The sequence below is a fragment of the Lucilia sericata genome, unplaced genomic scaffold (genome assembly GCF_015586225.1).
Source record: "Lucilia sericata isolate MDLA Ls3-8-SP2 unplaced genomic scaffold, ASM1558622v1 Contig000346F_arrow, whole genome shotgun sequence".
NCBI classification, from domain to species: domain Eukaryota; kingdom Metazoa; phylum Arthropoda; class Insecta; order Diptera; family Calliphoridae; genus Lucilia; species Lucilia sericata.
Genome location: NW_023994366.1, coordinates 138,259 through 164,910, shown reverse-complemented (window position 1 = coordinate 164,910; position 26,652 = coordinate 138,259). Strand labels below are relative to the sequence as shown.

The 26,652-nt window shown below is 33.3% G+C and overlaps 4 protein-coding genes across 5 annotated transcripts; 2 read left to right on the top strand and 2 right to left on the bottom strand.

Moving 5' to 3' along the window:
• Window positions 1-677: 677 nt before the first annotated feature.
• On the top strand, window positions 678-2,191 carry LOC119603924. The gene is made up of 3 exons (XM_037956212.1): window positions 678-805; window positions 861-1,196; window positions 1,546-2,191. Exons 1-3 carry the CDS (start codon window positions 788-790, stop codon window positions 1,717-1,719), a joined length of 528 nt encoding a protein of 175 aa, XP_037812140.1. The 5' UTR covers window positions 678-787; the 3' UTR covers window positions 1,720-2,191.
• A 3,000-nt stretch (window positions 2,192-5,191) lies between these two features.
• On the bottom strand, window positions 5,192-24,105 carry LOC119603900 (SR-related and CTD-associated factor 4). 2 transcript variants are annotated; one of them, XM_037956181.1, is made up of 9 exons: window positions 23,683-24,040; window positions 21,772-22,374; window positions 21,244-21,558; window positions 18,444-18,599; window positions 18,224-18,310; window positions 13,188-13,467; window positions 6,847-8,058; window positions 6,468-6,716; window positions 5,192-6,398 (listed from the first exon to the last, which is right to left on the bottom strand). In XM_037956181.1, the coding sequence occupies exons 1-9, from the start codon at window positions 23,710-23,712 to the stop codon at window positions 5,338-5,340; spliced, it is 3,993 nt and encodes a 1,330-aa protein (XP_037812109.1). In that variant the 5' UTR covers window positions 23,713-24,040; the 3' UTR covers window positions 5,192-5,337. The 2 variants fall into 2 exon arrangements, with proteins under 2 accessions (XP_037812109.1, XP_037812110.1); XM_037956182.1 differs by lacking the exon at window positions 21,244-21,558 and having other exon boundaries at window positions 23,683-24,105.
• Window positions 24,106-24,412: 307 nt separating this feature from the next.
• LOC119603897 (transcription factor Adf-1) lies at window positions 24,413-25,746 on the top strand. Its single transcript, XM_037956178.1, has 2 exons — window positions 24,413-25,147; window positions 25,286-25,746. Exons 1-2 carry the CDS (start codon window positions 24,556-24,558, stop codon window positions 25,711-25,713), a joined length of 1,020 nt encoding a protein of 339 aa, XP_037812106.1. The 5' UTR covers window positions 24,413-24,555; the 3' UTR covers window positions 25,714-25,746.
• Window positions 25,747-25,754: 8 nt separating this feature from the next.
• LOC119603898 (U6 snRNA-associated Sm-like protein LSm1) lies at window positions 25,755-26,527 on the bottom strand. Its single transcript, XM_037956179.1, has 3 exons — window positions 26,300-26,527; window positions 26,056-26,240; window positions 25,755-25,996 (listed from the first exon to the last, which is right to left on the bottom strand). The coding sequence occupies exons 1-3, from the start codon at window positions 26,352-26,354 to the stop codon at window positions 25,823-25,825; spliced, it is 414 nt and encodes a 137-aa protein (XP_037812107.1). The 5' UTR covers window positions 26,355-26,527; the 3' UTR covers window positions 25,755-25,822.
• Window positions 26,528-26,652: the final 125 nt, after the last annotated feature.

Genomic DNA, 26,652 nt, shown 5'->3' with positions numbered 1-26,652 from the left:
TAAAAAATGCAGAAACCATTTTGGCGCGAAAAATTCTAGCAGAATTTCTTTTCGCAGTCGGCAGAATTGACATCAACTGCACTTCCCATTTAAAATACACATGTTTGATACCCTAGCCCTTTACGGTATGACATACCAGCAATGATGTAAAAAGGTGTAGCTCCGTTGTCGTCAACGAAGCTGGTTTGAAGTAAAAGCAGCGACTCGAATTAGGCGCGAAAACACGAAAATATCTGAGGCGAAGCATATACATCGAACGTTGAGCAAAGTTCTACACCGGCCAAATTTCAATGAGCGGCTTATTATTAGATAAAAGAAAACTTGCTTAAATGAAAACAAATTAATTTTATATTGTAAAACTCCATAAATTTAGCGAAAGTGTTCTGTAAATTGTACAAAATATGGCAAAATTTCCAAGCCGTATTAAGCTGAAAAATTTTCGGCGGCGGCGGCGGCTTTGACATTTTGTTCGGCGGCTAGGCTTAGTCGGCTTAAGCCGAATCGGCGTAAGTCTCTGAATAGCAACGCAGAGGCGGTCAAGAACAAGAGCCCTGCGCCCACAAACTTTAACGCTGAGGCGTCTGACAATAAAAATTTCGGCGGCGGCTTAAAATCGTGATGTTTTTTTTTTAAATGAAATGTTGCCAGAATTTCTAAAAATGATTTTTGACATGTATAAAAAGTCGACTTTTAGCTCAATTTTGCACTGATTTCTGGGTAAACTCCATGGGAATCTGGCCTTTTTGGCAGATTGAAAAGATATTAAAAAAATACGTTAAAAAGAAAAATGGATCCGAAGACGCGCGTACGTAGGTGTAAAGTAAAATTTTATTTAATTTTAATTTTTTTTTGCTTTTCAGGATTTATTGTTACTTTTGTTCGGAGGTCATCGCGAGAGAGGACGTGGAGGCAGAAGCAGTAGAGGCTGGCGTGGTAGACAACATTCTGTCTGGCGTCGTGAACAACATGATGGCTGGCATGGTGGACAATATAGTGGCTGGCATGGTGGACAATATAATGACTGGCATGGTGGACAGTATAATGACTGGCATGGTGTACAACATTCTGGCTGGCGTAGTGGACAACACGCTGGCTGGCGTGGTGAACAACATACTGGCTGCAGTACCAGTCGTCATTATGGGAGCTGGCGTGCTGGCATAGGTGATGCGCACTGTTATAATAATAATAATGAACAGGTATATATTAAAAATCATGAAAAATTTCGATTTTTCTAGTAGTCTATTAGTCTAGTAGTCTATAATATAGTCAATAGTATTTCTAGTCTTTATTATAGTCTATAATCTTATTTATAGCCTAGTCTATATTCTAGTCTAGTGTACAGTATTGTCTAGTCTATAGTCTAGTCCATAGTTCAGTCTACTATATTATATAGAATAGTCTCGTTTATAGTCAGTCTAACCTATAGGCTAGTCTTACCTATATTTTAGTCTATATACTAGATTAGACTATAGATCGCTTAGATTTAGAGACTAAAAAAATACATATACATGTAAAATTCCATTACAATAGAAGTTTCTTTTCCAGTTTCTTACAGAAAGAAATAAAATATCTACAGAAGATAAACTATTGAACATGGCGACGGAACATATGGAGCTCAAGCCAGCAGAAATTTGCTGTTGTTACAAATCGAGTCAATTTGAAAAATTACAAAAAGAACAGGAGAATATAATGAATGAAGAATATAAATGTCCCATATAAATATGATGAATGATATTATAAATGGTATGGACTTGGCTGAAGTTCTACCAAACAGCAAATATTGAAGACGTCATGAAAAAAGTCCTTTTAACTTTATATCATTTGATTTTAAAACAAAGGCTGACCCTCTGTTATGCCTTCTTCTTGTTTAATATTATAACCTTTTTATATTTTTTTTAAATTTACATTGAATTTGTAAGAATCTAGTTTATTTTTGTTTTAGTTATTTCATATAAATATTTAATTATCGACCCTACTCTGCACTTCAATTCGAATCGAAATTTATCTGCAATCGTATTGCACAATACATTCGATCGTAAAGCATTGACATGAATTTTTTTCTTTTTCATACGATTCCGTTCTTTTTGGAAAACCTTTTTTCGATTGTAGGGTTGTATATATAAATTATTTTCTTTAATTATATGTTTTGTATTGTATTTTTTACACTTTGAAATAAAATTTAACAAAAAAAATGGAAAAAAAGTGTTTTTTTAAGTTTTCAACTTTTACGCGTAATTAAATAAAATAAACATAACTCATAGAATAGTTTATAGTCTCGACTATAGAATAGCCTATAGACTCGACTATAGTCAATAATCTCGACAATAGTATATTCTATAGTCTCGACTATAGAATAGTTTACAGTCTCCACTATACAATAGTCTATAGTCGCAGCTATAGAATAGTCTATTGTCTCGACTATAGAATTGTTTAAAGACTCCACTATAGAATAGTCTATAGTCTCAGCTATAGAATAGTCTATAGTTTCAATTATAGAATAGTCTATAGTCTCGAATATAGAATAGTTTACAGTCTCCACTATACAATAGTCTATAGTCGCAGCTATAGAATAGTCTATTGTCTCGACTATAGAATTGTTTAAAGTCTCCACTATAGAATAGTCTATAGTCTCAGCTATAGAATAGTCTATTGTCTCGACTATAGAATAGTCTATAGTTTCAATTATAGAATAGTCTATAGTCTCGAATATAGAATAGTTTACAGTCTCGACTATAGAATAGTCTATAGTCTCGAATATAGAATAGTCTATAGTCTCAACTATAGAATATTCTATAGTCTCAACTATAGAATAGTCTATGGTCTCCACCATAGAATAGTTTAGTCTCGACTATAGAATAGTCTATAGTATCGACTATAGAATAGTCTTTAGTCTCGACTATAGGATAGTTTATAGTCTCGACTCTATAATAGTTTACAGCCTCGACTATATAATAGTTTACAGTCTCGACTAGAATAATCAATAGTCTCGACTATAAAATAGTTTACAGTCCCGACTGTAGAATAGTCTATAGTCTCGACTATAGAATAGTCTATAGTCTCGACTATATAATAGTCTGTAGTCTCGACTATAGAATAGTCTGAAGTCTCGAATATAGAATAGTCTGTAGTCTCGACTATAGAATAGTCTATATTCAAAACTATATAATACACTACAGAATAGTCTATAGTCTCGACTATAGAATATTTTACCGTCTCGACTATAGAAATAGTCTATAGTCTGGACTACAGAATAGTTTACAGTCTCGACTATAGAATAGTCTAAAGTCTCAACTATAGAATATTCTATAGTCTCAACTATAGAATAGTATATAGTGTCCACCATAGAATAGTTTACAGTCCCGACTATAGAATAGTCTATAGTCTCGACTATAGAATAGTCTGAAGTCTCGACTATAGAATAGTCTGTAGTCTCGACTATAGAATAGTCTATATTCAAAACTATATAATACACTACAGAATAGTCTCGACTATAGAATATTTTACCGTCTCGACTATAGAAATAGTCTATAGTCTGGACTACAGAATAGTTTACAGTCTCGACTATAGAATAGTCTACAGTCTCGACTATAGAATAGTCTATAGTCTCGACTATAGAATAGTCTATAGTCTCGACTATAGAATAGTCTATAGTCTCGACTATAGAATAGTCTATAGTCTCGACTATAGAATAGTCTATAGTCTCGACTATAGAATAGTCTATAGTCTCAACTATAGAATATTCTATAGTCTCAACTATAGAATAGTCTATAGTGTCCACCATAGAATAGTTTACAGTCTCGACTATAGAATAGTCTATAGTATCGACTATAGAATAGTCTTTAGTCTCGAATATAGGATAGTCTATAGTCTCGACTATAGGATAGTTTACAGTCTCGACAATAGAATAGTTTACAGTCTCGACAATAAAATAGTTTACAGTCTCGACTATAGAATAGTCTATAGTCTCGACTATAGAATAGTCTATAGTCTCGACTATAGAATAGTCTATAGTCTCGACTATAGAATAGTCTGTAGTCTCGACTATAGAACAGTCTATATTCAAAACTATATAGTACACTACAGAATAGTCTATAGTCTCGACTATAGAATATTTTACCGTCTCGACTATAGAATAGTTTACATTCTCGACTATAGAATAGTCTATAGTCTAGACTATAGAATAGTTTAGTCTCGACTATAGAATAGTCAATAGTAATAGTTTACAGTCTCGACTATAGAATAGTCTACAGTATCGCCTATATAACAGTCTATATTCTCAACTATAGAATACACTACAGAATAGTCTATAGTCTCGACCATACTTAGAATAGTTTACAGTCTCGTCTATAGAAGAGTCTATAGTAGTTTACAGTCTCGACTATAGAATAGTCTATAGTCTCGACTATATAATAAGTCTATAGTCTCGACTATAGAAGAGTCTATAGTCTATATAAAATAATCAAAACAACAGCATAATTTTTACGTTTTTTTTTTTTTTTTGTTTATTTTTCTTTTATTATAGATTTTTTCTTCTTCTTTAAATGTGAATAATATTAATGCTTAAGTTCTTTTTGTTTTATAATTTAAATAATTTTTACTTTTTTTGTTTTGTTTAAACTTTATAGTTTGGAAAGAAATAAAAAGTTTTGCTTTTGTTTAGTTTAAATTTAAATTTACCTTAGGATTTGTGAAAAATAAAAAAACGAGGAAAGTAGAAGCGAAACCGAAGAAGGAAATAGTTCTAAAGAGCAAAACTTAAGGAAAAAAAAAATGTTAGTAATAAAACTAATTAAATAGATTTTGCAGTATTATAAATTAATATGTATTTAGAATTGTTCTCAATTAAAAATTTAAAACAAATTGCTTTTTCTGTATTAAATAAAAATTACATATTTTATAACACTTAAATAATATCGTTACATAATAAAAAAAACTTATGTAATGATAAGAAATTATAATAAAAAGAAATGTATGTTGTTGGAAGGAAGTAAATGAAAAAAAAATAAAATAAACCAATTTAGCAAAGTTTAAAATTCTGTTTTTTTTTGTTTTCGAATTAAATAGTTATATTATAAATTTCTCTTTTGCTTTTAATATATGTATTACTAATTAATGTAAGGGGTAGGGGAGGGGGGGTTACAAATTACTATATTGTTTTCTTTTTGTTTAATTGTGTGTCCTTTTTGCTGAGTTTTATAATTAAATTAATATACATTTAAAATCTCTTTTTCTTTTTCATTCTTGTGGGAGAATTTATGTTACTAAATTGTTCTAGTTGTTGTTGTTGTTGTTTAACTCTGCCATGGCACTGAAGGCAGGCTTTAGCATATTTACTGTTCAAGCTTCTGCAGCAGCAGTTTCAGCAGCAACAGTTTCAGATTTACTGTCAGCAGTCACCACCGTTTCATTACTACTTGTTGTAACAGATTCTATTGCTTTGTTGGTGGTGGTGGTGTTGTTGTTGGCTGCTGGTTTTTGTTCAACTGCCGCCTTAGTTTCTGTTGGTTTCTCAGCTACTGCTGCTACCGGAGCTGGTTTAGCAGTCTCTACTGCTGGTGGTTTTACTGTTTCGGCGGCATTTGTCGTCGTCGTTTCGTTAGCTGGCTTATTTGTTGCATTGGCGGCCTTGGGTGCCGGTAGTTCATCATATAGTGGTGTGGCAGATTTAGTATTTTTATCACCCTCATCTGTGGCTGCTGGTGGCATGTTAACTGTTTGAGGTTTAGACGCTTTAGTTTCATTGTCTTCTTTAACCTCTTTAGCATCTGTTTTCTGGTCGTTAGCCTGCAGCGCTGGCTTATCCATTTTACCAGCCTCATGTTTACTACTGTTATCTGCGGTATTTTTAGCTATACTACTTGTATTTTCGCTAGTTTTGGCTGCCTGTTGGGCTAACTGTTTCTTATCGCTCTTGCCATCATAATCTTCTAGCTCACGATCCCAATCTTCTTCGGTATCGCAAATACGTGGCTTTTTCTTGTTATTCTCATCTCGTGACATACGACGACCACCACTGCCAGCTGATGGACCACGTCCAGCCCGATTGTCTCGTTCACTGTCATTGCGTTCACGTGGTGGACCTCCGGCACCACGGCGACCTCCTCTAGTATTATTATCACGCATGTTAAAGCGATCAGCACTTCCCTCGCGATCACGGAAGCGATTGCCACCCATACCTCCACCGCCGCCACGTCGTTTGAAACCACCTTCATCTCCTTCTTCGTCACTCCAATTGCCGCCATGAGGACCACCACCGCCAGGCATACCATCCCGGCCACCACCAAAGGCTCCACCTCTACCGCCACGACCACCTCCGCGGCCACCACCGCGTCCTCTGCCTCTTCCGCCAAATCCTTCATTCATATCGCGATCAAAGGGATTGTTTCTATTGAAAAATCCTAAAAAAATTTCAAAAATTAAAATTTTATTTTCTTCCAAATGAAATAAAAAAAAATAAAATAACTTACCAGGTCCTTGTTGTCGACCACCTTGTCCACCGGGACCACCTTGACCGCCACGCATAAACATGGGTGGTCCACCCCCGCCTGGACCACCTCTTTGATTAAACGCATTTGGTGGAGGTATACGCATTTGCATTAAATTTGTTGGCTGATTAAAGCGATTTTGCATGTTGGGATGAAAATCACCTCCGCCACCATTGAAATTGGGGCCACCACCTCCTCCCCGTGGACCAGGTCCACCACGTTTGTCATAATCTGCAAACGAAACAAATAAAGTTGTCACACATTTTATACCTGTATTTCCTTCTAGTTCTAATTCAGGTCAAGTTTAGTTCTAGTTCAGTTCTAGTTCAACTTGAGTGCTACTGTAATAATTGTGACTTACCATTCATAAAATCAGGCCTATGTGGTGGACCGCCTGCATTACGTGGTCCTGAGTCACCAAAATTATGGGGACCACCTTGGCCACCATTCTCCCGCCATCTACCCTCATTGACCTCATCATCAGGCCCAACACCGCCTCCACGTCCTCCCCATCTAGAACCTCCCGCGCCACCACGATTGCGTTCACGCGAAAACGGTTCTCCTGCAGCGGCAGCTGAATTTTCACCACTACCGCCCGCAAATGCTGGAGGAGGTTGTGAGAAATTCATACCACTGCCAGATGCTGCTGGTGGATTTGCTGAAGCCACTGTGGCACCTTCTTCGTCTTCCATTTCAATATCCATTTGATCATCACTAGACACATTGGAAGCCATGGTTGAGGCTGGGGGTCCACCGGGTGGTGGGGGAAATTGCGTGGGATGTGGCCCAGCCATGGGAGGCATGTGAGGAGGACCCATTGGAGGAGCGCCGCCTGGTCCCGGCATACCAAAGCCCGGCATCATCATCATAGCATGAGGAGGCACTATATTAGGCGGCATGTGTATACCAGATATAGGCATGCCCATATGAGGAGGTCCCAACATACGCGGCGGTCCGCCCATGGGAGGTGCCATTGAGAATTGACCCGGTACCATGGGTAACATTGGTGGTGGACCACCAGTGGGTGGAGGTCCTGGTGGTGGCTGTGTTGTATCTATGCCAAACATCATAGCTGGATTTCCGCCGGGAGGTAAAACAGGCGGTGGTCCCGCCAAACCGGCCGCACCAGGCAAATTTACATGCTCACCGCCAACACCACCTTCTTTCAAACTCTTCAATTTGTTAATCTTCTCCTTCATCCAACTGGGCATGGAATCCTCATCGAACATACCACCCTCTTCGAGTGCATCGAAATCGGTGCTCTCATCCAGTTTATTCCATGGTATATAGGTAACACCCAGCTCCAAATCCCAGAAATCTTTCCATTCCTTACTCTTGACACCCTTACCGGCTGCCCATGATATGGTTATGGCTCTACCTTGCAGTTTATGATTCTTAAGACTCTGCATAGCTTTGTGGGCATCTTGGCGACGATTCATAACAATGAAAGCACAACCACGCGGTACTATTTGATCAATGCTCACAATATCACCATATTCACCGAATGTATCGGATAATTCCTCCTGATAGACAAGTTTTGATAAATGTCCCACCCATAGTGTGGTACTGCAAACTGTAAGAAAAGAAAAGGAAAATTTGTTTTAATTTACAAAAAAGATGTTATATATGAGACAATTTGGGCAGAGTTTGTTCTTTGGTAAAACCACGTGCAGTTGTTGAGGTTATGTTAGAATTAATAATCTTTTTTTATAAATTTTATACTAAAATTTGGTTATAAACAGGATCTGGTTTAGGTGTTTATTTTGAATGGATTAATAAAATATTTTCAAAAGTTTTACTTGCGTATTTTCTTTAAATTTGCTCAATTATTATAAAAACCTTTATTGTCTTTAAGTGTCTGTCGAATGCTATATGTTAGGCATTCGAGGAGGTAATGCAATTAAGTGGAAAATAAATCTTATGCGGATTTATAAAATTATGTACTATATATAGAACTGTAAGAAAAATTACTCAAATATTGTAGAAACAAAAAGCTCTAACAACAAATTTGTAATTTCGACCTTCATCAAGTTTTCAAACTTGATGAAGGTCGAATTTTTTGCAAAATATTTTTTCTCAGAATTAAAGAAAAAAAATTAAACTTATAGCCAAGACTGCATACTATAAACTAGACTATACTGTATAATAGAATATATTATGGACTACATCATAGATTAAACTGTAGACTAGAGTATAATATACTATAGACTAGACTCTAGTCTATAGTTTAATCTATAGTCTAGTTCATAATCGAATATATAGTCTAGTTTACAGTCTAGTCTATACTCTAGTTTATAGTTTAATCTATGGACTAGAGTCTGGTCTATAGTTTAATCTATAGTCTAGTCCATAGTCTAATCTATAATCTAGGTTATAGTCTAGTCTATAGTTTAATCTATGGTCTAGTTCATAATCTTGTCTAGTATATATGCAGTATAGTTTTGGCTATAGTTAAGTCTATAGTCTAGTTCATAGTCTAGTGTAATCTATAGTCTAGTCTGTATAGTCTTGTCTATAGTCTATAATCTAGTCAATAGTCTAGACTATAGTCTAAAGTATTGTATATAGTCTAGTCTATAGTCTAAGCTTTAGTCAGATCTATAGCCTATTCTATAGTTTAATCTATAGTCTATTTTCTAGTCAAGTATATAGTCTAATCTATAGTATATATAAATATAGTCTATATAATCTAAAATCTATAGTCTAGTGACTATAGATTTAACCAAAGATTAGACTATAGACTAGACTATTGACTAGACTATAGAGTATACTATAGACTAGACTAAAGACTAGACTATAGACTAGACTATAGACTAGACTATAGACTAAACTATAGACTAGACTATAGACTAGACTATAGACTAGACTATTGACTAGACTATAGAGTAGACTACAGACTAGACTATAGACTAGACTATAGGCTAGACTATAGACTAGATTATGGACTAGACTATAGACTAGGCTATAGACTAGACTATAGACTAGACTATAGACTAGACTATAGACTAGACTATAGACTAGACTATAGACTAGACTATAGACTAGACTATAGACTAGACTATAGACTAGACTATAGACTAGACTATAGACTAGACAATAGACTAGACTATAGACTAGACTATAGACTAGACAATAGACTAGACTATAGACTAGACTATAGACTAGAGTATAGACTAGACTATAGACTAGACTATAGACTAGACTATAGACTAGACTATAGACTAGACTATAGACTAGACTATAGACTAGAATATAGGCTAGACTATAGACTAGACTATAGACTAGAATATAGGCTAGACTATAGACTAGACTATAGACTAGACAATAGACTAGACTACAGACTAGATTATAGACTAGAGTATAGACTAGACTATAGACTAGACTATAGACTAGACTATAGACTAGACTATAGACTAGACTAGACTATAGACTAGACTATAGACTAGACTATAGACTAGACAATAGACTAGACTATAGACTAGACTATAGACTAGACTATAGACTGAACTATAGACTAGACTATAGACTAGACTATAGACTAGACTATAGACTAGAGTATAGACTAGAGTATAGACTAGAGTATAGACTAGACTATAGACTAGACTATAGACTAGACTATAGACTAGACTATAGACTAGACTATAGACTAGACTATAGACTAGACTATAGACTAGACTATAGACTAGACTATAGACTAGACTATAGATTAGACTATAGACTAGACTATAGACTAGACTATAGACTAGACTATAGACTAGACTATAGACTAGACTATAGACTAGACTATAGACTAGACTAGACTATAGACTAGACTATAGACTAGACTATAGACTAGACTATAGACTAGATTATAGACTAGATTATAGACTAGATTATAGGCTAGACTATAGACTAGTACATATACTAGACTATATTAAACTATAGACTATACTATATACTAGACTAGATTATGGACTAGACTATAGATTAAACTATAGACTAGACTATATACAAGACTATAGACTAGACTATAGACTAGACTATAGCCTAGACTATAGACTAGCCTATAGACTAAACTATAGACTAGACTATAGCCTAGACTATGGCCTACACAATAGCTTAATCTTTAGTCTAGCCCATAATCTAGTCTAGTATATAATTGAGTCAATAGTTTATCCTAGACTATATAGTCTATTGACTAGACTATAGAATAAATCAGAGACTGGTCCATAATCCATAGAACTGTCAATCGACAAGTTTAATGACTAGTAAATAGACAAGTTCTTAGACTAGTCAACAGACAAGTCCATTAACTTTTCGAATTACTAGTTCATTGTCTACAACATATACTAGTTTATATACGTTGGATATTTCATAGATAAGTCAAGGTCATAGATATGCCAAGATCTATGCATAAAACCGTGTGAAGGTCACCAAAAAAAAAAAAGGAAGCAAGTACACCAGTCAACACATTCCGCTAACATAGTTTTTAAAGATTCTGAAGATTGATTAATTGAATTTTGCTCAATAACTACTTGTTAATCCTGAAACCTATACTATAATAGCGAGTACATAACAAGAGACGACAACATTTCGAAAAGATTTAGATAAGATCACTTTAAACATTTGAAACACAAAACTGTTGCGGATTATAGCAGATACCACACACGTCAGAGATTTTTAAATATCAAACTGTGAAATTATTTTGATATATGTTTAGGACACTTTTGGATGATAGTTAAAAGATTGTATACAATTTCTGTTTTGGTTAATTTCCGTTTAATCTAATATTGTATGATATTTAGAAGAGACATTACTTTCCAATTTATATATTTTTGATAGGTACGCTTAAGGGACTTCTAGATGACAGTTGGAAGATAGTACACATTAAAAACAGTTGCTCACTTCATTTGTATGGAAGTAAGAATTGCACCAAAAACAATTCTTCGCAACGAAAGTTTAGAATAAAGATACTATGGAATAACTATCGACTTATCGCCTGGAAGATACATTTCAGTGACTTCGAATGGAAGATACTTAAGGTGTTTTTAGAAGTCACTTGCATGTGTATTATAGAGTACACTTGCATCAGAAACAGTTGTTTCCAAAGAAAGTTTAGAATAACGTTACTGCGACGTTTAATACGTGTAATTTAATTGACTTATTGTATGGAAGATACTTTTAAGAGACTTTCGCGATTAAAGCACATGTTTCTTCTAGTTGTTTTCTAGAAATTACTTCCATGTGTATGATAGAGTACTCGTACACTTGCATCAAAAACACTCCTTCCCAAAGGAAGTTTAGAATAAAGATACTACAAAATAATGATCGACTTATCGCATGGAAGACACTTTTCAGTGACTTCGCATGGAAGATACTTTTGAGCAATTTCTCGGTGTTTTCTAGAAGACACTTCCATTTGTCTCATAGAGCATACTTCCATAAGATACAGTTGTTTGCAAAGGAAGTTTAGAATAATGTTACTTCGGCGAACAATTTGATCGTATAAACGCATGGAAGATACTTTTGAGAGACTTCTGCGATAAGAAACATATGTTTGCTGGATAATAAGTCAATATTTTGTTAGAAAATAAGCGATTTTTTTAATAGTTTCGATCGAGTTTTAAGAGTTTTAAACCTAACAGAAAACTATAACGGCGAGTATTGGCCTAAAAGAGTTAAAACGACGACAAATATAACAACAACCACAACAACACACACGTCTTTCCAAAGAGCCACTCTCTGTAATAAGAAAAGAAAAGTTTATATTAGTAAAATATTTTAATAAAATAAATTTTCAAGATTTCTTTTAGTTCTTCAAAAGAACTCTGAAGAAATGAAATAAATTTTGAATTTTGTAAGATTTTCGTTTCAAAAATAAGTTTAACATTTAAAATTGTATTATCAATGAGGACATTTTTGGCTTTAGAACCCCCTGGGGGGGGGGGGACTTTTCAAAGAATTCAAAAAGTGAAAATTTCCAAATTAAAAGTTTGTTTAGAGGACATTCAATTTGATCAAAGAAAGCTGAAATTCCTGTTGCAAATGTTAAAGTTTTGAAGACTTTTTGAGCTTTGTGCCCCTGGGGTTAGAGAACCACAAAGTGATTTCTATTTTAAAAGACATTTTTTGACAGACAAACAAGACATTTGCCGGAGAAAATAGTCAAAATTTGGACAAAATCTTAATTTTTTTTTTTTGAGAAAATTTATTTTTTTATTTGGAAAATGAATAGCTAAGCAGTAAAAGAAAGTATTCTTTTAAAAAATATGATTAAATTTCGAAACAGTTGTAAGAAAAATCTTAAGATTTTTTTTGAAAAAATCAAATTTTCCGAAAACGACTGTTCGTTCCTTGAAAATTAAATAGCATAGAAGTAAAAGAATGGATTCTTTTATGAAAATATCTAAAATTTCAAAAAAATTTGGTGAAATTTCGAAATTGAAAAGAAATTATAGAAAAATTCTAAAGAATTTTCAATAAAAAACAAATTTGAAAACAAATCTTAGAAGAATTTTGAAACTTTTTGAAAAAAACGCTGAAATGTAAAAAGTTTTCATTAATTTAAATTTTGAAAAACAAAGAGATTTATAGAAAAAATAAACATTTTCAAACTAAAATTTCAAATCACTTTAGAATAATTTCAATAAAATGTTTATATTTTCTAAAAAATCTCCAAGTTTTTTTTTTTTAAATTTTGTTTTTCAAAATATCCAACATTACCACTTAAATGATCCTTTTTAATCTCTGGAAGACCCTTTTTGCGGCGTTCACGTTCATGTTCACGATCCTTTTCCTTGTCACGATTGGTACGCTCACGATCTCTGGAATTGCGACGGCGATTCGAACGTGGTGAACGACTGCGTGAACGAGAACGGCTACGTCCTCGACGATTGCGACCTCCACGATCACGTGAACGGGAACGACTACGGCTGCGACGTCTCTTATAGCGATCACGATCTGGTGTGGGACTACGAGAATCATTGCCATCCAAATTGATAACCTATATGGTTTTTAAAGAGAGATTTAAAATAGATTGCAAAAAAAAAAGAAAAAAAAGAAAACAAAAAAAAAAATATAAAAAAATAAAAATGTTTAAAAGTTAAAAGTTATTTAAGGAAAAAGGTTTGGGGGAAGGTGAGGAAAGTAGTGAGAGGGATTTAGGGAAAGTAAATAATAAAGTTTGGAACAGTTTGTATAAAATATGTTCACAAAGTAAGAACAATTTTTTATATATTTTTCGTTTTTACACAAAAATGATTTGATGAAGTTTTTTTTTTTAGAATAGTCATTAATCTAAGAGTTTATAACTCTATACTAGTAGTAACGTTTAGAGTGGTTATGCTCTTTGAAAGACGTTAGGCGAGAGGTGTTGACGTGTGTGCTTGCTTTTCGGTTTTATTTATTCAATTATTCAATTTTAAAACAAAAATGTAAAAAACCCTTCTAACTCATTTATAAAATCTCCTTATTTGTTGTGGTGTTGACGTGGCGACCTTTTCTTTTTAACGTACTCATCACACTTTTAAGGTTTTTTTATAATAATTTAAGCAAATTTTCTTTTTGTTACAACAATCACTCGTAAAAAGTTTCCTTTTTTGGCATAATTTGTTGAAAATATTTAACAATTTTAAAAAACAATTACTAATTTAAAACTTACCAGCTGTCTACTCAAACGTTGTTATACCTTCGGATCCGTACGGAATTTCTGTTATTCTTTAACCTTACCTTTGGTGGTCATTTTCATATCTTTTGTTTGATTTATATTATTTTTTTTAGAAAATTCCGACGACATTTTGTCATTTTACGTATTTTTTAATTAATAGATATTGATTTAAACATTAAATTTTAAAATTTCAAGGATATTTTCATTTAGGGTCTTTTCTAAGTTTAGCTTTGTTTAAATGCTGAATATGTGTTAAATCTTGAATTCGTGTTTGTTTTCATTCGAGTTCGATTGCTAGTTCAGTTTCATTTTTAGTTTAGGTCTGGTTTAGTTGTAACTCAGTTAGTTCCAGTTTAGTTCTAGATCTACTCTAGTTCAATTCTGGTTTAGTTCTAGTTCAATTCTAGTTCAGTTCTAGTTCAATTCTAGTTCAGTTCTATTTCAGTTCTAGTTCAGTCCTAGTTCAGTTCAAGTTCAGTTGTAGTTCAGTCCTAGTTCAGTTCTAGTTCAGTTCTAGTTCAGTTCTAGTTCAGTTCTAGTTCAGTTCTAGTTCAGTTCTAGTTCAGTTCTAGTTCAGTTCTAGTTCAGTTCTAGTTCAGTTCTAGTTCAGTTCTAGTTCAGTTCTAGTTCAGTTCTAGTTCTAGTTCATTTCTAGTTCAGTTCTAGTTCAGTTCTAGTTCAGTTCTAGTTCTAGTTCATTTCTAGTTCATTTCTAGTTCAGTTCTAGTTCAGTTCTAGTTCAGTTCTAGTTCAGTTCTAGTTCTGTTCTAGTTCAGTTCTAGTTCAGTTCTAGTTCAGTTCTAGTTCAGTTCTAGTTCTGTTCTAGTTCTGTTCTAGTTCAGTTCTAGTTCAGTTCTAGTTCTAGTTCAGTTCTAGTTCAGTTCTAGTTCAGTTCTAGTTCAGTTCTAGTTCAGTTCTAGTTCAGTTCTAGTTCAGTTCTAGTTCAGTTCTAGTTCAGTTCTAGTTCAGGTCAGTTCAGTTCTAGTTCAGTTCTAGTTCAGTTCTAGTTCTGTTCTAGTTCTATTCTAGTTCTGTTCTAGTTCTGTTCTAGTTCTGTTCCAGTTCTGTTCTAGTTCTATTCTAGTTCTGTTCTAGTTCAGTTCTAGTTCAGTTCTAGTTCAGTTCTAGTTCAGTTCTAGTTCAGTTCTAGTTCTGTTCTAGTTCAGTTCTAGTTCAGTTCTAGTTCCGTTCTAGTTCTGTTCTAGTTCTGTTCTAGTTCTGTTCTAGTTCTGTTCTAGTTCTAGTTCTGTTCTAGTTCTGTTCTAGTTCTGTTCTAGTTCTGTTCTAGTTCTGTTCTAGTTCTGTTCTAGTTCTGTTCTAGTTCTGTTCTAGTTATGTTCTAGTTCTGTTCTAGTTCTGTTCTAGTTCAGTTCTAGTTCAGTTCTAGTTCAGTTCTAGTTCAGTTCTAGTTCAGTTCTAGTTCAGTTCAGTTCTGGTTCAGTTCTAGTTCAATTCTAGTTCAGTTCTAGTTTAGTTCTAGTTCAGTTCTAGTTCAGTTCTAGTTCAGTTCTACTTCAGATCTAGTTCAGTTCTAGTTCAGTTCTAGTTCAGTTCTAGTTCAGTTCTAGTTCAGTTCTAGTTCAGTTCTAGTTCAGTTCTAGTTCAGTTCTAGTTCAGTTCTAGTTCAGTTCTAGTTCAGTTCTAGTTCAGTTCTAGTTCAGTTCTAGTTCAGTTCTAGTTCAGTTCTAGTTCAGTTCTAGTTCAGTTCTAGTTCAGTTCTAGTTCAGTTCTAGTTCAGTTCTAGTTCAGTTCTAGTTCAGTTCTAGTTCAGTTCTAGTTCAGTTCTAGTTCAGTTCTAGTTCAGTTCTAGTTCAGTTCTAGTTCAGTTCTAGTTCAGTTCTAGTTCAGTTCTAGTTCAGTTCTAGTTCAGTTCTAGTTCAGTTCTAGTTCAGTTCTAGTTCAGTTCTAGTTCAGTTCTAGTTCAGTTCTAGTTCTGTTCTAGTTCTGTTCTAGTTCTGTTCTAGTTCTGTTCTGTTCTAGTTCTGTTCTGTTCTGTTCTAGTTCTGTTCTAGTTGTTCTAGTCTGTTCTAGTTCTGTTCTAGTTCTGTTCTAGTTCTGTTCTAGTTCTGTTCTAGTTCTGTTCTAGTTCTGTTCTAGTTCTGTTCTGTTCTAGTTCTGTTCTAGTTCTAGTTCTGTTCTGTTCTAGTTTCTGTTCTAGTTCTGTTCTAGTTCTGTTCTAGTTCTGTTCTAGTTCTGTTCTAGTTCTGTTCTAGTTCTGTTCTAGTTCTGTTCTAGTCAGTTCTAGTTCAGTTCTGTTCAGTTCTAGTTCAGTTCTAGTTCAGTTCTAGTTCAGTTCTAGTTCAGTTCTAGTTCAGTTCTAGTTCTAGTTCATTTCTAGTTCAGTTCTAGTTCAGTTCTAGTTCAGTTCTAGTTCATTTCTAGTTCAGTTCTAGTTCAGTTCTAGTTCAGTTCTAGTGCTGTTCTAGTTCTTTTCTAGTTCTGTTCTAGTTCTGTTCTAGTTCTGTTCTAGTTCTGTTCTAGTTCTGTTCTAGTTCTGTGCTAGTTCTGTTCTAGTTCTGTTCTAGTTCTGTTCTAGTTCTGTTCTAGTTCTGTTCTAGTTCTGTTCTAGTTCTGTACTAGTTCTGTTCTAGTTCTGTTCTAGTTCTAGTTCTGTTCTAGTTCTGTTCTAGTTCTGTTCTAGTTCTGTTCTAGTTCTGTTTTAGTTCTGTTCTACTTCAGTTCTAGTTCTGTTCTAGTTCTGTTCTAGTTCTGTTCTAGTTCTGTTCCAGTTCTGTTCTGGTTCTGTTCTAGTTCTGTTCTAGTTCTGTTCTAGTTCTGTTCTAGTTCTGTTCTAGTTCTGTTCTAGTTCTGTTCTAGTTCTGTTCTATTCTAGTTCTGTTCTAGTTCTGTTCTAGTTCTGTTCTAGTTCTGTTCTAGTTCTGTTCTAGTTCTGTTCTAATCTAGTTCTGTTCTAGTTCTGTTCTAGTTCTGTTCTAGTTCTGTTCTAGTTCTGTTCTAGTTCTGTTCTAGTTCTGTTCTAGTTCTGTTCTAGTTCTGTTCTAGTTCTGTTCCAGTTCTGTTCCAGTTCTGTTCTAGTTCTGTTCTAGTTCTGTTCCAGTTCTGTCCTAGTTCTGTTCCAGTTCTGTCCTAGTTCTGTTCTAATTCTATTCTAGTACTCTTCTAGACATGTTCTGGTTCAGTTTTCGTTCAGTTCCAGTTTAATAAAGTTCTGCTTTAGTCCCTGTTTAATTGTAGTTTAGTTGTAAGTCTCGGAAGTTAAAGATGTTATCTAAACTATTTATCGGCGTAAAATCGAAAAAATTAACTCGAATAAAATCAAAACACGAACCCAAAAACACTTAAATTTTTTTCCTATAATCACTAATTTTCTTAAATGGCGTTTAACTTTGTATAACATAAAATAATTTTCTTTAATCATCATACAATACAATTTTTTTTTGGGCTATCAGAAAAAATCTGTACAAAGTTTATACAACTTATCTTGATTGTAAGTGTTAAACTTTTTATAGAGATCATCATTTCAATATTGTTTCTTTTTGTATCTGGCTTTTCTTTTGGTATTAATTGTATTTGTATATGGGAAATTTTGTTGTTTGAATTCAAAACGTATAACAACATAAGGTATTAATGCTGATTTTTCATTGCTTATGTTTTTTCTTTGTTATTTTAGTTAATATTTTGTTTCATAATTTAACAACTGCACGTCAGCACAAATAAATAGAAATTATAAGTTTTGGTTTTCTTTAGAATTTTTCAAAATATTATATAGTTTTTTTTTTTTTTTTTAAACAAGAGTTTGTTTTAAAATTTTACTTAAGAAAATATTGCCTATAATTTCTCTTTATATTGTGGTAATGAATGGTATTTATCATTTTTTAATAAACATTTATATAAATATTTAATGAGAAAAAAAGCATAAATAGTTTTAGAAAATAAAAACACTTAAATGCTGTTTTAAAAGAGTTTTAAAGTAATATTTTTTATGTAACAACAAAACATTAGTACTATTTCAACAAAAATTCTTTAACTTTTTATGCTTTTCTTCACATTCAAAAAAATATATATAGAAAAAATTTTTGTTTGTAAACAAATAATAATAAAAATATTTAAAAAATACTTTAAAATTTGGTACCTCAATTTTTTGTTCCTCCGAAACGAATTCTACCTCTTTATTGAAATCATTAGCATCTTGGTTACCAGAACTAGAAGAGGCTGAATTCTATAAAATGAAATATGAAAAAGTATAGAAAAAGAAAGGAATAAACAAAACGAAATAAAAAAAAAAGTATTAATTTTTGGAATATTTAAATATTTAGCTTTAAAATAGTAAAAATAATTTGAGATTACTTTACCTTTAAAACATTTTGTAAATGTTTTTCGAAAGCCTCTTCTTGCAAACGTAAATTATGTTGTTGTTTGTCGTCTTGTTTGAATTTGGTAAAATTTTGCAATGTTTGCAATTGACGTAAAACATTGGGATCATTTAATAATTGTTTTAGATTGTTGTTCTAGAAGAGAAGAATACATTTTTTTGTTAATATAAAAATTTAAATAGAAATAAAATGAGAAAAAATAAAAACATGAAATCAGTACAAAAAAAAAATATTTTTGGGGTGAAATATTGATTTAGTTCTATTTCAGTACAAAATCAAATTTAAATAAGTTTAAGATATGTTTGGTTCTAATTCTGTTCATTTCCAGTTTAGTTCTAGTTAAGTTTTATTTCAGTTGTAGTTCAGTTCTTGTTTAGTCCTAGTAAGGTTCTAGTTTAGTTCTAGTTCTGCTCTAGTTATGTTCTAGTTCTGTTCTAGGTCTGCTCTAGTTCTGTTCTAGTTCTGTTCTAGTTCTGTTCTAGTTCTGTTCTAGTTCTGTTCTAGTTCTGTTCTAGTTCTGTTCTAGTACTGTTCTAGTTCTGTTCTAGTTCTGTTCTAGTTCAGTTCTACTTCAGTTCTAGTTCTGTTCTAGTTCTGTTCTAGTTCTGTTCTAGTTCTGTTCTAGTTCTGTTCTAGTTCTGTTCTAGTTCTGTTCTAGTTCTGTTCTAGTTCTGTTCTAGTTCTGTTCTAGTTCTGTTCTAGTTCTGTTCTAGTTCTGTTCTAGTTCTGTTCTAGTTCTGTTCTAGTTCTGTTCTAGTTCTGTTCTAGTTGTGTTCTAGTTGTGTTCTAGTTGTGTTCTAGTTGTGTTCTAGTTGTGTTCTAGTTGTGTTCTAGTTGTGTTTTAGTTCTGTTCTAGTTCTGTTCTAGTTCTGCTCTAGTTCTGGTCTAGTTCTGTTCTAGTTTAGTTCTAGTTCAGTTCTAGTTCTAGTTCAGTTCTAGTTCAGTTCTAGTTCAGTTCTAGTTCAGTTCTAGTTCAGTTCTAGTTCACTTCTAGTTCAGTTCTAGTTCAGTTCTAGTTGAGTTCTAGTTGAGTTCTAGTTGAGTTCTAGTTGAGTTCTAGTTGAGTTCTAGTTCTGTTCTATTTCTGTTCTAGTTCTGATCTAGTTCTGTTCTAGTTCTGTTCTAGTTCTATTCTAGTTCTGTTCTAGTTCTGTTCTAGTTCTGTTCTAGTTCTGTTCTAGTTCTGTTCTAGTTCTGTTCTAGTTCTTTTCTAGTTCTGTTCTAGTTCTGTTCTAGTTCTGTTCTAGTTCTGTTCTAGTTCTGTTCTAGTTCTGTTCTAGTTCTGTTCTAGTTCGGTTCTGTTCTAGTTCTATTCTAGTTCTGTTCTAGTTCTGTTCTAGTTCTGTTCCAGTTCTGTTCTAGTTCTGCTCTAGTTCTGTTCTGTTCTAGTTCTGTTCTAGTTCTGTTCTAGTACTGTTCTAGTTCTGTTCTGTTCTAGTTCTGTTCTAGTTCAGTTCTACTTCAGTTCTAGTTCTGTTCTAGTTCTGTTCTAGTTCTGTTCTAGTTCTGTTCTAGTTCTGTTCTAGTTCTGTTCTAGTTCTGTTCTAGTTCTGTTCTAGTTCTAGTTGTGTTCTAGTTGTGTTCTAGTTGTGTTCTAGTTGTGTTCTAGTTGTGTTCTAGTTCTGTTCTAGTTCTGTTCTAGTTCTGTTCTAGTTCTGGTCTAGTTCTGTTCTAGTTTAGTTCTAGTTCAGTTCTAGTTCAGTTCTAGTTCAGTTCTAGTTCAGTTCTAGTTCAGTTCTAGTTCAGTTCTAGTTCAGTTAGTTCAGTTCTAGTTCAGTTCTAGTTCAGTTCTAATTCAGTTCTAGTTCAGTTCTAGTTCAGTTCTAGTTCAGTTCTAGTTCAGTTCTAGTTCAGTTCTAGTTCAGTTCTAGTTCAGTTCTAGTTCAGTTCTAGTTCAGTTCTAGTTCAGTTCTAGTTCAGTTCTAGTTCAGTTCTAGTTCAGTTCTAGTTCAGTTCTAGTTCAGTTCTAGTTCAGTTCTAGTTCAGTTCTAGTTCAGTTCTAGTTCAGTTCTAGTTCAGTTCTAGTTCAGTTCTAGTTCAGTTCTGGTTCAGTTCTAGTTCAGTTCTAGTTCAGTTCTAGTTCAGTTCTAGTTCTGTTCTAGTTCTGTTCTAGTTCTGTTCTAGTTCAGTTCTGTTTTAGTTCAGTTCTCGTTCAGTTCTAATTCTGTTCAAGTTCTGTTCTAGTTTCGTTCTAGTTTAGTTCTAGTTCAGTTCTAGTTCAGTTCTGGTTCAGTTCTAGTTCAGTTCTAGTTCAGTTCTAGTTCTGTTCTAGTTCTGTTCTAGTTCTGTTCTAGTTCAGTTCTGTTCTGTTTTAGTTCAGTTCTCGTTCAGTTCTAATTCTGTTCTAGTTCTGTTCAAGTTCTGTTCTAGTTTCGTTCAAGTTCTGTTCTAGTTGTTTTAGTTCTGTTCTAGTGCTGTTCTAGTGCTGTTCTAGTTCTGTTCTAGTTCTGTTCTAGTGCTGTTCTAGTTCTATTCTAGTTCTGTTCTAGTTCTGTTCTAGTTCTGTTCTAGTTCTGTTCTAGTTCTGTTCTGTTCTAGTTTTGTTCTAGTTCTGTTCTAATTCTGTTGCAGTTCTGTTCTAGTTTTGTTATAGTTCTCTTATAGTTCTGTTATAAATCTGTTGCTGTTATAGTTCTATTCTAGTTAAGTTCTAATTCAGTTTTCCAATAAGTAAAAAAATAAACGAAAAATTAAATTTGCAAAGAAAACAAAAACAAATAAAAGCATCCAAATAAATAACATAAACAATTAAAAAAAAGTAATTATGTTCATTAGTTACATCTAACAGATTATTGGACTTCTTGGGTGAAGTACCACATTCATCACTGCTATCTTCATCGTCGGCAATATGATGACCATCATCGTAATCATAATCATGAGAGCTACGTTGATATTTACTATAAGTTTCGGGATGATGGATTTTTATCGATTCCAATGTTGACTTCGAAGAATGTTCGCCGCGTGATTTGGAAGTTGAGGCCATAGCGGTGGCATTATTATTGTTATTGTTTGAACGCTTACTACTGTGTTGCTTATGTTCTAATTGTCTCAATGAGTTGTTAGTATTGCGTGATCTTTCGTGAGGACTTACAGACTATTTAAAAAAAACACATAGACAGTGTAACAAAAACAAACAGAAATATATTTTTTGTTTGACACAATAAAGACCAACAAACGCATTGTTAATTGAAGCAGAAGAGTGAAAAAAGAATACACAAGACATAAATGTTTATGAATGTTGTTAGTAAGACATTAGAATTAATACATAATATAAAACATGTAAGAAAAAACATTAAGCTTAACTTACCGATAGATCAGCTAAACCACTGGGTGGTAATTTATCATCCGCTTGGGCACCAGCACTACCTACACCACCGCCCATACTTATATCCATCGAACTACCAGAAGTATTTAAACCTCCATTTGCTTGAGATGCTGACATATCTCCTATACTTAGATTACCCGAACCACTGGGACCCGATGAACTGGATGCAGCACCCGGTGGAGGCATTGAATAAATAGGATGATTTGGATCGGCTAAATCGAATATTGGCTGTATAACATCGGGAGCAAAAACGTTATTCTTTTGCCATAGATTCAATACACGTATAATACGACTTTTATCTTCTGGAGCACAACGAAATAAATTTGCAAAAGTTTCTTTCATATTGCGGGCGAAACGTGGTGCAAATACATCCTTTTCAGCACCATATTGATGACGAGATTGTCGCACTATCGAATCGATAACATATAGACCGGGAACTTTATATTCTGGTTTACATTTCAATATAAATTTCTCCACACTTTGTACAACATGTTTATAGAATTTAATGGCTCTCATGGCAGCTCTTGTGATGGCAGCCATTTTAGCCTTTGATATAGGCGGTTTACTTTCGTAGAGCCCAGAAAGCTGAAATGATAGAAGGGTAAAAAAGAGGTGAAATTTTAAATACATTTAAAGCAATATTTAGATAGTTCTATTCCAGTTTTGTTCTAGTTCAGTTAAAGTTCAGTTCTAGTTCAGTTCTAGTTCAGTTCTAATTCGGTTCTAGTTCTAGTTCAGTTCTTATTCAGTTCTAGTTCAGTTCTTGTTCAGTTCTAGTTCAGTTCTAGTTCAGTTCTAGTTCAGTTCTAGTTCAGTTCTAGTTCAGTTCTAGTTCAGTTCTAGTTCAGTTCTAGTTCAGTTCTAGTTCAGTTCTAGTTCAGTTCTAGTTCTAGTTCAGTTCTAGTTCAGTTCTAGTTCAGTTCTAGTTCAGTTCTAGTTCAGTTTTAGTTCAGTTCTAGTTCAGTTCAAGTTAAGTTCTAGTTCAGTTCTAATTCATTTCTAGTTCAGTTCTGTTCTAGTTCTGTTCTAGTTCTGTTCTAGTTCAGTTCTAGTTCAGTTCTAGTTCAGTTCTAGTTCAGTTCTAGTTCAGTTCTAGTTCAGTTCTAGTTCAGTTCTAGTTCAGTTCTAGTTCAGTTCTAGTTCAGTTCTAGTTCAGTTCTAGTTCAGTTCTAGTTCAGTTCTAGTTCAGTTGTAGTTCAGTTCTAGTTCAGTTCTAGTTCAGTTCTAGTTCAGTTCTAGTTCAGTTCTAGTTCAGTTCTAGTTCTGTTCTAGTTCAGTTTTAGTTCAGATCCAGTTTAGTTCTAGTTCAGTTGTAGTTCAGTTGTAGTTCAGTTGTAGTTCAGTTCTAGTTCAGTTTTCGTTCAGTTCTTTCCCAAAAGCAGTATTTTATAAAACTTCACACATCCCTCCCCTTTTTGTTCTAATTATACTTGAAATGCCTAATTTGGTGGCAAAAAAAATCCCCACATCTGGCTACACTGAATAAGAATGAATGCAAGAAAACGGTAAACAAGCAAAAATTAAAAGACACACAACAAAATACATGAGAAGTTATCACAATAAAATTATTGATAAATAATAAAAAAAAAAAATATATTAATAAAAAAGATAACAAAGAAATAATTGTTAAAAATCTTCAAATCCTTTGATAACTCGTATTTGGAGTCTAAAAATATAGCACAAACCAATAAGGGTTCTAAAATGAGCATTAGCCATCATAGTAAGGCCAACAAACAACACACACTGACAAACGTGGCCTGTTTTACTAATTTCTACACAAACGCCGACTATTCGCTTTTTATAGTTTTTTTTCTTGGACACAAATATTTATGTAATAAATGCTTTACAATAAAACTGGAAATTTATTTTATTTAATAATTACTAATAACTTACCTCATTATTAAACGCCACTACGTTTTCCATTTTTTTGTCTTTTTTCCTTTACAGATTTCTTCTGGTGTCGTCGTTGTCTACCGTCAAGAAGAAAAAAATCTTGCAAGCAGCCTCAATTAAGAAAAAAAATTCTTCTTTGTACACTTTTAAAAAGTAGTCTTGTTTTTTCTTGCACTTATTTTCTTATATATTTCGAAATATACATATTTATTTCATATATTTTTATTAAATATACACTTGAAGTTTGTGTTTTTATATAAATTAATAGATTTCTGTTTAATATTAACACTTTTTTTTCAAAGAAAAACTTTCCACAAGAAATTTTTTTCCATCAACCGTGTGAATTTTTTCATTTCTCAAGCAGACACAAAAAGGAAGAGTAAAAGAATAAGGCAAAATGGCGATTTCTATACAGGGTTGTATAAATTATGTCAAATTGTACACAGGGTTGTAATTTAGTTGCATTTAGTAAGTAAGTTGATATGGCAGCACGAAAAAATTAATGATTAACGGTATTGTGGGGAAATTTAATTTAGTTTTAAAATAGTTTTTTAATGAAAATTGCATAAAAATAGTTTAAAATTATAATAATGTTTTTATTAAAAGGAATCAAATTTTGTTATTTTTATTATTATTCTTTTTTACTTTTTCTTTACTTGCCCCATTCTCTAGCAATCCATTCGGCAACCCTTTATAATTGCCCCATCACTGGTTTCCGCTGGGTGGCAGCACTTAATATAAACTTAACGCCATTTTTCTAATGGAATGACGTAAATTTTTTTGTTTTTAACAATTCATACGTAAATACGCCAGTACGACACGTAAAAAAATACTGAAACAGTAAAAAGTATTTGAAAAATTTTCAAATTTGCCATGACGTCGAACCATAGGCCCTTGGAGGAAGGTGACATCGAGCTAATCGATCGTGTACGTGCATCACCTTGTCTCTACAATACAAAAGATCCCAATTTTCGTTTGATATATAAAAAGGAACAAGAATGGCAGGCCGTAGCCGATGGTTTAGCCATGACCCATTGGGAGGCTCGAAAACGTTGGACAGTGCTAAGAGATCGTTATGCCCGCGAGTTAAAACAGTTGATATTGCATCCTGATAGTACGGAATATGGAAAAAATGATTTTTTCTTACGTATGGATTTCATACGAAACTATGTTAAGAAACGGGAAGTAAAAAGAAAACGCGATAAAGCGAGACCCGTCAAATTGTATAAAGTGGAGTCGGATGGGTCCAATTATGAAACGGATTATAATCAAATGTCTCAAACGGAAAAAAGCTATATAATTGATGATAGTCAGGATGGTTCATCGACGGGTAAATATAGTTATGTCGAACAATTATCACAGGACCATATGGAAGTTGCGCCTGAACATCAACATGCAAATGAAATACAGGAAGAGGAACCGGATGAACATTGTGGCGAACAGGAATATCATGATTATGTGGAAGGTATTAATTAGTTTGTGATCAGACTATAGACTAGACTAGATAATAACTAAATTATAGACTAGACCATACTATGGACTAAACTTTAGATATCTTCTTATAATTCTATTATAATTATTTTTTTATATCCATACAACATAGATACTTCTGCGGTCTACGAAGCAGTTGAGGAAGATCCTGAAAACCTTACCCATACCGAAACAGATGCCAATTACTTACTGGCACCTTCAGTTAGTCGCTCAGTTGCTGCTGGTGGTGACAGCAATGTTATAGTTAAACCAGAATGCAATAATATTGTTGATGGTTACAATATTTCCATGCAAGAAGAACAATTATGTAGCGCACCAGCCCCACCACCTCCTCTCGTACATTCACATCAAAAAACTGTTATACAAAATACCAGCCGGGATACTAACTCTCCAAACTTGCCGCCCGATACAGAAGAATATTTCTCCAAAACGATAGCCTCCTATTTGAGACAGCTCTCGCCACGTCATAAAATTAAGGCTAAAGTGGAAATGATGCAAATTATTGAAAAATTTATAGAATTAGAAGAAACAAAGTCGTAAAAAACAGCAAAATTATTAATTAGTTTTAAGCGTAAACATAGTTTTAAGTGTGTACATAAGGAAAATCCGTGTAATATTTTAATAAAAAATATATATATTATTAAAAAAATTAACAAAAATCTTCATTGATTATATCGGCATTAACCGCTAAACCACGTTCCTTTAAAGCTTTCGATATTAGACGATGTTTTTCCTGACGCTGTTCCTGTTCTCGTCTTTGGGCATCGAGTATCTCATCTACCGATATTTCCTTTAAGGGCAATTTCGATTCTTTTTCACGATCCTAAAAAAAATAAAAACAATTCTATGTAGCTGCTTAGTTTTTCGATTAAAACAACTTACGATTTCTCCCAGTAAGACCACATTTTCTCCACGTATTATAAAAACTCCCCGGGGTATATCGCCATACTCATTGCCAACGTGTATACGTTCTATAGTACGATGCAGCACCAGATTGGCAAATTGATCCACCGAACGTAAATAACCTATTAAAGTGCGACCATCTCTTAATAAAACCATTAGTTTTTCTGTTGGAAAATGAAGTAATTTAAAGTTTTCTTTATTTAGGTTTCCTCTTTTCACTTACTATCCACCTCTTCCAGTAGATGAGCAGTGCCGGCTAAAGGATTTAAATCATCCATATTTTTGTGTTCGTTTATAGTTAAATATAATTAAGTAAATGCAATTTAGGTTTAAATATTTTTTTAGTTCAAATTAAAGAGTTTTTAAAGTATTTTTATAAATTTTAATTTAATTTTCTAACATTTTGCTTTAATAAACAATGACAACAGTAAGAATGAACAAGTCAAAACAAAATTTTGCAAAAATGGTTAGCAGGGTTGTATATTTAGTTACTTTATATATTTGACACAAAACAAAATAATTAGGTGTATAAAAAATGCCGGGAAAGTATAATAAATTGTGGGGAACTCATTACGG

Bases quoted from the DNA above. Each gene is read 5' to 3' on its own strand.
- LOC119603900 (XM_037956181.1), bottom strand. From the start codon at position 23,712: ATGGAAAACGTAGTGGCGTTTAATAATGAG. The intron at 22,375-23,682 runs GTAAGTTATTAG...CTATCATTTCAG, and splicing joins TAGTGGCGTTTAATAATGAG to CTTTCTGGGCTCTACGAAAG. The intron at 18,311-18,443 runs GTAAAGTAATCT...TTCATTTTATAG, and splicing joins ATTTACAAAATGTTTTAAAG to AATTCAGCCTCTTCTAGTTC.
- LOC119603898 (XM_037956179.1), bottom strand. From the start codon at position 26,354: ATGGATGATTTAAATCCTTTAGCCGGCACTGCTCATCTACTGGAAGAG. The intron at 26,241-26,299 runs GTAAGTGAAAAG...ATTTTCCAACAG, and splicing joins TCTACTGGAAGAGGTGGATA to AAAAACTAATGGTTTTATTA. The intron at 25,997-26,055 runs GTAAGTTGTTTT...TATTTTTTTTAG, and splicing joins TGGTCTTACTGGGAGAAATC to GATCGTGAAAAAGAATCGAA.
- LOC119603897 (XM_037956178.1), top strand. From the start codon at position 24,556: ATGACGTCGAACCATAGGCCCTTGGAGGAAGGTGACATCGAGCTAATC. The intron at 25,148-25,285 runs GTATTAATTAGT...CATACAACATAG, and splicing joins ATATCATGATTATGTGGAAG to ATACTTCTGCGGTCTACGAA.
- LOC119603924 (XM_037956212.1), top strand. The intron at 1,197-1,545 runs GTATATATTAAA...TTTCTTTTCCAG, and splicing joins ATAATAATAATAATGAACAG to TTTCTTACAGAAAGAAATAA.